At 35.0% G+C, this 8,934-nt stretch overlaps 1 protein-coding gene, 1 long non-coding RNA gene and 1 other non-coding gene across 3 annotated transcripts; 2 read left to right on the top strand and 1 right to left on the bottom strand.

Moving 5' to 3' along the window:
- Window positions 1-461: 461 nt before the first annotated feature.
- Window positions 462-3,348, top strand: LOC141611983 (elongation factor 1-alpha). Its single transcript, XM_074430669.1, has 3 exons — window positions 462-725; window positions 1,565-2,044; window positions 2,155-3,348. The coding sequence occupies exons 2-3, from the start codon at window positions 1,583-1,585 to the stop codon at window positions 3,034-3,036; spliced, it is 1,344 nt and encodes a 447-aa protein (XP_074286770.1). The 5' UTR covers window positions 462-725; window positions 1,565-1,582; the 3' UTR covers window positions 3,037-3,348.
- Window positions 3,349-4,945: 1,597 nt separating this feature from the next.
- TRNAP-AGG (transfer RNA proline (anticodon AGG)) lies at window positions 4,946-5,017 on the top strand. Its single transcript has one exon. It is a non-coding gene; the product is annotated as a tRNA-Pro (tRNA).
- Window positions 5,018-6,770: 1,753 nt separating this feature from the next.
- On the bottom strand, window positions 6,771-8,335 carry LOC141615153 (uncharacterized). Its single transcript, XR_012529667.1, has 2 exons — window positions 7,994-8,335; window positions 6,771-7,329 (listed from the first exon to the last, which is right to left on the bottom strand). It is a non-coding gene; the product is annotated as an uncharacterized LOC141615153 (long non-coding RNA).
- Window positions 8,336-8,934: the final 599 nt, after the last annotated feature.

Below are 8,934 nucleotides of genomic sequence, written 5' to 3'. Positions count from 1 at the left end.
GTTCGTAGGTATTATTGAAATGTGAAACCATAAATTATGCTTATTTGAAGTTAAATTGTAGTTTGAACGCACTTGATCATTGTCATTTGGTGTTAAGAGAGTAATGTGAGATAGGTTAATGTCGTTAAATCGACCAGATTTCACCATATTTTCAGCATATGTAGTTTCTGACCAAAAAAATGAAAACAAAGGTAGTCTAAAACAAGAAAAATAATATAATGTAATCTTTTTACAAATACTCCTAAATATAAGGTAGTTTTTGATAAAAAATCCTTTAATAAATAAAGTCGGCCCAATAATCCGATCCAGGAAGTGGATGAGGCATGGGCGTAAATGCAAAAGTAGCCCTAGGAGTTGAGGGTTGATTGGCGTAATAGAAACCTGGCAAACAAAAAAGGCGCCGTCCCATTTGGTTTCACATCTAAACTTTAATATTTTCTTTTAAACGTTTCCTTAAGACCATCAAACACTACGACGTAGACTCCGTGACACACACACACATACATCCTCATTCCTCTTCACCCATATGGATTCACTCGTTATTTCCACGCGCTATTAACTCACGTGGATAATCAAAATGAGGTGATATCCCTAATTAAATCACACTGCTGTATATAAAACCCTTGCTACGACGCTTCATTTCCAAACCCTAATTCCTCATTTCTTCTTCGTTCTCTCTCTTTTGCCGCCGCTCCAAGGTTTTCTCCAAATCTCATCTTAATCTGGTACTCCTTTTCTCCTTCTTCCGATTTATCACTTTTCTTATGAAATTATTTCATTTATTTACTTTTCGTATGTATTTGTTTATATGCTTCCGATTTCAATCTGAATTTTACTTGATAATTTTAATCTCATTTTGCTATTTTGTTTCGATACTTTGATTAATTGTTTGATATTTTCTGGAAATACTGACCTGATTGAATTATAAAATGTTATCCCTTTAGTATAGTTTTGATTAATCACATGCGTGAAGATTTAATATGATTGATTTGATGCCTTGATAATCTTTGCAGCTCATTTATTAATCTTTCAAATTGATGATTATCATGTCATACAGTCGTCAATTTTACAAATTCTTGTTTCAGCTTTCTTCTGCTGCTTTGATGTCTATTTTACTTGTACATCAATATTCACAATTGCTAGTTCAAATTGCCCGTATTTGAATTACTAGAGGTTTTCTATTTTGCATGTCCTCCATATGCTCCGATTTTAGGCTTGTATATTATAGTAATATTATTCTGATTTTATGTATCGATGCAATTTCGTCACCACTGGTTTCATACCTAGTTTGATTTTAAATTTATTGATGAGTACAGAGTACTATTTTGATGTCTTGACATGCTCCGATTTTAGGCCTGAATATTATCTGTTGTTTTATTCCCTTGAATTTGTTGTATCAGTTAAAGTATCGTTGCAATTTCGTCCACTGATTGATGGGTAGCGATTACTGTTTTAGCCCTGTCTAGTTTGAACTTGAGTTTATTGATGGGTAGCGATTACTGTTTTAATGTTTGTAGGATGTTTTATTAGAATCTCACCTGTTTACTCATTCATTTTGTTGCAGTTTTGTTAACAAGTCATCATGGGTAAGGAAAAAATTCATATCAGTATTGTCGTCATTGGACATGTCGACTCTGGCAAGTCCACCACCACTGGTCACTTGATCTACAAGCTTGGTGGTATTGACAAGCGTGTTATCGAGAGGTTTGAGAAGGAAGCTGCTGAGATGAACAAGAGGTCTTTCAAGTACGCCTGGGTTCTTGACAAGCTCAAGGCTGAGCGTGAGCGTGGTATTACCATTGATATTGCCTTGTGGAAGTTTGAAACCACCAAATACTACTGCACTGTCATCGATGCCCCTGGTCACCGTGACTTTATCAAGAACATGATTACCGGTACCTCCCAGGCTGATTGTGCCGTCCTCATTATCGACTCCACCACTGGAGGTTTTGAGGCTGGTATCTCTAAGGATGGTCAGACCCGTGAGCATGCACTTCTTGCTTTCACTCTTGGTGTTAAGCAGATGATCTGTTGTCTTAACAAGGTATATATGTTATCCCATTTTTCTTGGTTTTTGGTTACATAAAATTGAGTTGCTGATTTTTAGTCTTATTGTTTGCTTTTTGCTGACTCGTGGGTCTTTTTATGATACAGATGGACGCCACCACTCCCAAATACTCAAAGTCAAGGTATGAAGAAATTGTGAAGGAGGTCGGTTCATACCTCAAGAAGGTCGGATACAACCCTGACAAAATCCCATTTGTTCCCATTTCTGGTTTTGAGGGTGACAATATGATTGAGAGGTCCACCAACCTTGACTGGTACAAGGGTCCAACCCTTCTTGAGGCTCTTGACCAGGTTTCTGAGCCCAAGAGGCCCTCAGACAAGCCCCTTCGTCTTCCACTTCAGGATGTTTACAAGATTGGAGGTATTGGAACGGTGCCTGTCGGACGTGTTGAGACTGGTGTCATCAAGCCTGGTATGCTTGTTACCTTTGGTCCAACTGGGTTGACCACTGAGGTAAAGTCTGTGGAGATGCACCACGAGTCTATGCCTGAGGCCCTCCCAGGTGACAATGTTGGATTCAATGTTAAGAATGTTGCAGTCAAGGATCTCAAGCGTGGTTACGTTGCCTCTGACTCTAAGAATGACCCTGCTAAGGAGGCTGCCAACTTCACATCACAGGTCATCATCATGAACCACCCTGGCCAGATCGGAAATGGCTATGCCCCTGTTCTTGACTGCCACACCTCTCACATTGCCGTCAAGTTTGCTGAGCTTGTCACCAAAATTGACAGACGATCAGGAAAGGAACTGGAGAAGGAGCCTAAATTCTTGAAGAACGGTGATGCTGGTATGGTTAAGATGATTCCTACCAAGCCCATGGTGGTTGAGACTTTCTCAGAGTACCCACCACTTGGTCGTTTCGCTGTCAGGGACATGAGGCAGACTGTTGCAGTTGGTGTTATTAAGAATGTTGAGAAGAAGGATCCCACTGGTGCCAAGGTCACCAAGGCTGCCCAGAAGAAGAAGTGAACTATTGCTGTGTTGAGCTCATCATGCGAGGAATGTGGTTGTGGTCTTTATGATAAACAATTGGTGTCTTTTATTTCTAGTGTTATTGAGTTGTGTTTAGGTCAATGTTACATGGGTTGTAGTCTAGCGTTGGCAGTGCATTTCAATTCCCCGAATTGGGTGCTTGATCGACGGTGGTGAGGTTTTGATATAGCCCGTGTTTTCTTGTTTTCTGTTGTGTCTGAAACTTGTGCTATTCTCTAATACTACAATTGAGTCGTATTTTGGTCTTCCTTTCATAATTGAAAGTATTTTGCTGTGTGTTGACCATCATTTGCCTAAATCTCTTGTTCAGTTGTGGTCTTTGTGGTGATGTTCCTAACTCTTGGATCCCGGTTGCCACCTGATGTATCAATGTATGTGACATGTCTGGTCATTTTTACTGTTGACACCCATTGATTTTTACTAAAGTCTCAATCCTGTTGGAACCTGATTGCCTCCTCCTTTGAACTGAAGCAAGGATGCAAGAGGTGGCATAAAGTTCAGTAACAGAGCAAAGATTGTAGTCTAAAGCTTTTATTTCCTGAGATACTTTTAATTCATCAGATATCAAAATTGAGCACAAGTAATACCTCCAACAAGCTGAGGTAATGAACAATAAAATTATTCAAAAAGTAAAAAAAAAAAATGGGGACGAATTTGACAACTCTTGAGGTGGATGGAGTAGTCAGCAACCAATTTCACCAGTGCCTTTTGCCGTGTGTGCCCATTGCCGTCATTGTCAGCCTGTCATACATATATGAATCTGTGTAAATACATGCACAATGGCGCTCCTATATTGTGATGCAAGGTTGCTTGTCAAAAGTATATACAGTGATTCCGAAGAATTGCAGACTGTAGAGGTTGTAAGACTGATCATTATGGAGTATTAGAACAGCATTAAGAAACCATTGATCATGAAGAATTCTTGTTATGTGCTTAGAAAAGTTTGCAGTAGGGCAAGATGAATAAAGAAGGTAAGTGTATGTTTTTCCGCGAAGGCCCTTGCGAGCTGCGACCATTACGGTTTGTACAAAAAACACGATTCCCTGAACTATAAATCCCAATACTAGATGCATGAAACTGTGATCCTTGAAAACACTTTCTCCACCCACTAAATCCAAAAAATATAGGCTCTGTCTCTGCTAGAGTGCTAGAGTACAAGCATCAGAGAATGCAACTTTTGTAGGTTGACTGACTAACCAACACCAGCGGCAATGATGCTTTCACTCTGCCTGGTTTAGTAGAAATTTTATATGGCATTTGTGAAAATTTCCGACATAGTTCAGTCATAACACAGTGTGACGACAAGAGCCTGGCAAAGCAAGTTTCTAACTACATACAAAAGTGTCATGACTCACTGAAGACCATGCATAGATCCCTTGTGCAGCCAAGTGACTCATTATTATTTGGTTCTAATATTGTGAAGTAGCAATCATTCGACCCAATACTCAACATAATTTCATCATCAGTCCTTGTGTCGCTAACAGCCTAACACTATGGTAACTGCTGCCGTCTCCTCTCTACCAAGCTACGTGCAAATTAACACAAACATTAACAAGAAAAAGATAAAAAAACAAAAGTTACAGTACTAACTAGAACTTTCATGCCTAGCCTAATGCATAGAACAGGCTACTATCTGTATCATTAAACAAATGAAGCAATAATAGCCATATATAATTAATCATAATGGCCATCTTACATTAAAGTCAAACAATTTAAGGATTTACAGCATATAGTACAGTGATTTTAAAGGGGGAAAAAAGGTAGACGAGAACGTGACATACTGACATTTGTTCTTTTAGAAAGACTGAAGCTCGATATTGCTATCCTAACGGCGTCACTTTGTTTTTGCTTTCTTATTATAAACGCCTTCATATCAGTCAGCAATGGGCATTTGGTCTAGTGGTATGATTCTCGCTTAGGGTGCGAGAGGTCCCGAGTTCAATTCTCGGAATGCCCCCTTTTTTGGAAATTGAGTGTTTTCGTAAAATTGTAACGTTTATACTTTATAGAGGGAACTATATTTTTTTCGGAAAATTCACGTGTTACCCCTAAATTTTGCCATTTTGCATATGGTACCCAATATTTTGAGTTTGTGTACATGTTACCTCTCACATTTGATTTTTATGCACAACATGTCCTTTTTGTCGCTCTAACAAACTTCAATTTAGCATAACTCATCCACCGGAATTCAGAATCAGTCAATTTTTTGTTCTACACACATTTTCTTTTCATAATCTACGATTTGAGGAAAAAAATTTCGACTGAGATTTTCTAGGGTTTTTCTCACGAAATCCTAAAATCCACCATAAACTCGATCTTAAATTTCCGAATGACCGGTTTTTGTTTTATCAAGTTATAGATCTCGAAGAGTTAATCAATTTTTTTAAAAAAATGGTCAATTTTGATTTCTGGTCTACAATTTATGCTCAATTAAAGAATCGTAGAACAATAAAAAGAGCATGTCGTACTTGAAAATCAAACCTCAAAGTTATCATGTGCACAAACTTAAAAAGTTGGGTACCACGTACAAAATGGCATAGTTTAGGGGTACCATGTGAATTTTCCGTAAATTTTTTTTAGCATAATACATGTTGTCTTCATATTCAGTAGTACAAAGTTATGGTGCTGTTTGACCAAGCTTTAAAAGTGTTTTTGTAACTGAAAAAGTAGTAGCTAGGCCAAACACCCTAAATTATGGAGTTCTAAAACTACTTTAAAAAAGTCAAAAACTAATAACTTACCCCCAAAATTAGAAGTAGGTATTTTCTATTCTACTTCTACTTTTCACATAAAGTGCCAAAAATTCATTATTTATGCGTTTTTTTATCCTCTCCAGTAAATCATTACTTCTTTATATATGTTGTACGTTGTACCTCAACTTTTTCTCTTCTCTGTACAATATTTGCTTCTTTTCTCTCACATACACCATCAAAGTACTTTGATAAGGGTGTGTAAAATTATACGGAGTAAATTCAAGGGTAATTATATAGTTTTAGTATAATTAACGAGTGATTACATAACGTTGATTTTTATTCAAATGATGAATTTATAAATAATATGGTTAATGAAAAAGCAAAAAAAAAAAAAAAAAAAGTTAAATGAAGTAGTTAGGCCAAACATATAAATTTTATAAGAAACCGTTTTTACAAAAGTATGGCCAAACCACCAAAACTTTTCCAAAAAGTAACTTGTCAATAAACTCCTTTTGAAAACGAAAAGCTATTTTAAACAAACAAGGCCAAACAACACCTATGAGAAATTATTTTCACGAATTTCAAAAATCACCAAGCCATATATAAATAATACAGTCCGTCTTTCTTGTGACGGAGATACCCGTCACAAGCTTGCGACGGGTCGAATAATACCGTTTAAATGTTAAATGGATAGACAAGTGGTACTGTGCAAGCAGAGCACTTACTGACATTTGGGTAATAAAAAAAAATTTCTTACTTTCCCAATGCATCATCTTTACCATACAATTGAAAAGTCACAAAAAGTCACGTCCAAAATTCATTTTCACTCTTTTTAATTTTTCTTCTCTCTCTATTTTCAAATTTCCAGATCTCAAAACTCTTTATCATTTTTTTTCAACTTCATACAAATTAACCTGAAATCCAAATGAAGTCAATGATCCAATATGTCACTATTTTAGGCTATTAATATGCTATCATCTCGGATCACTTACATTCAACTATTACTATAAACAAACATTTGCATAATGGAAACATATTACACATGTTCACAAACATACTCAATGTCAACAAATGTTTTATATTTCTTAATTCTTAAACATACAACAAACTGCAAATAAAACCCAAGAAACCAACAAAGCAACTATAACTAATTTCTCGCTTTTCCTATGTTTCATGATTTCAATATTTAATTCTACAACAACCATCTTCAACTTTTCATTTTTGATCTTCAGATTCTTCATTTTCTCTAGCAAGTCGTTTTTCTTCTCTAAGTCTTCACTTTCCGTCATGACATCAACAAATTGAAAAAAGCCACAACCATAGTACAGCAAGTGTTGAACAATAAGGAAATGATTATGCAAGATATAATTAAATTCAATTACAAAAATATATTAACAAACAACAAATGAAATCAAATAACATATCGGCCAAAGAGAACACCCATAAAACGTTTTACCTACATGTTCTCCATGCTTCACTGTCTTCAAGACTGCACCTATATTGTGTTTGCATAAAACCGTATTTTTAAGTCTTGAATTCCACGAATTAGATGAAGATGCATAACTTTTTCCCATCACTACGAAAATGTAACAACCTTCGTTTAACATGTGCCCACTTCAATCGAACCACTCAAGTAACATACAGCTCATAACTGGTTACATATATACTTTCATTAAAATGTATATACAGTTGTCCAATATGTTACTATTAAAAGAACATTTGGTATCAATTTGACAATCATTAAAATTGTAACAAATTACATTTTTAAACTCATTGACAAATTACTGACTACTAGAGATATACACTATGAAAATGATCGCATACATAGATTTTTCATGTAAGTATATATTTTCTTTATGTTACTATTCATTAATAATAATGAATGGTAACATGAATACCAAAAATGTCAATATATAGACCGTTCAATTACTTTTATTAGCTTGTTGACAAAAAATTTCAATACCAAGAAAATCAAACAACAAACCCAGGAAAATATCAATAAAGTTAGAGAATCCAACAACAAACCATGGAAAACACACAACAAATCCAGAGATTCAAATAATAAGCCCGAAAAATCAATATACGAGACAAATTTTTCAACTCACAAGACAGATTTATTCAAAACCTTAAAAAATCATAATATAAAACATTTCTCCACTCACATATTCCAAACAAAATGAACCAAAAACAATATCATGATGATTCTAAACATTTGAAAATAAACAAATTAAGAAAATTACCTTTGATATTGTTTTTCTTCTTTATTTTTTTGTTGTGTTTTGATGATGCCAGAAGATGAGTAAGAGTTTTTTGTATTTTTTTTTTTTTTTTTTTTTTTTTATGATAAAAGAAGTTTTTTATTTTCCTTGAAAATTGTAAACTAATCCGTCTGATATCACAATGTCACCATTTTTAGTTGATTTGTGAAGAGTTTATGAGGGTTTGATATGAGAGAGAGAGGAGAGAAGATGAAGAAGAAAGAAGATGAAATGAGAGATGATGAAAAATGTGGACGTAAGAAGATGAATAATAAAGAAGAATAAAGATGCCTTTTCAATTTATGGACAATAATTACTGTATCTGCACAGTAACCGTCAGAAATCACTGTGTATGCACATACGGTTTGTCTACCCATTTAGCACTTAAACGATACTATCCAACCCGTCGCAAGTTTGCGACGGGTATCTCCGTCACAAGGGAGAATTTGTGTAAATAATATGCTTAAGACAAACTTTTTTCTTTTTTGAGGAATAATAAGACATAGGCTATTAAGGGTGTTGATTGCCCAGTTTTGATCGGATTAGACCAAAAACCAAATTGAGGTAAGGTCAATTAAAAAATGGATCGTAATTATGTGTGTGTTTGGCCTAGTTTGTAAATGTGTTTTTGGACTCAAAAACACTTTTTGGCCAAACACATAGTTTTCTAAAAGTTAAACAAAATTTTTTAAAAGTTAAAAATCTATATTTTTGCCCATAGAAATAGAAGCAACTATTTGTTGTTTTTGCTTTTGAAAAACACTTTTGAAAAATTAAGTTTGAAAAACAAAAACTCACTAGTGTGTAACCCGTGCAATATGCACGGTTATAATATGCATTTATGTATAACATTATATTTATATATGGCAAAATAATCATAGTAGTAGTAGAAGCACTGTTTTATACAACGGAATTACTTTTTC

This window comes from Silene latifolia, chromosome 11 (genome assembly GCF_048544455.1).
Source record: "Silene latifolia isolate original U9 population chromosome 11, ASM4854445v1, whole genome shotgun sequence".
NCBI classification, from domain to species: Eukaryota; Viridiplantae; Streptophyta; class Magnoliopsida; order Caryophyllales; family Caryophyllaceae; genus Silene; species Silene latifolia.
Note: the sequence above shows the minus strand (reverse complement) of the source record. Positions and strands in the feature narration are given on the sequence as shown.

Excerpts from the sequence above, each read along its gene's own strand:
- LOC141611983 (XM_074430669.1), top strand. The coding sequence starts at position 1,583 with ATGGGTAAGGAAAAAATTCATATCAGTATTGTCGTCATTGGACATGTC. Across the intron at positions 2,045-2,154 it reads TGATCTGTTGTCTTAACAAG|ATGGACGCCACCACTCCCAA; the intron begins GTATATATGTTA and ends TTTATGATACAG.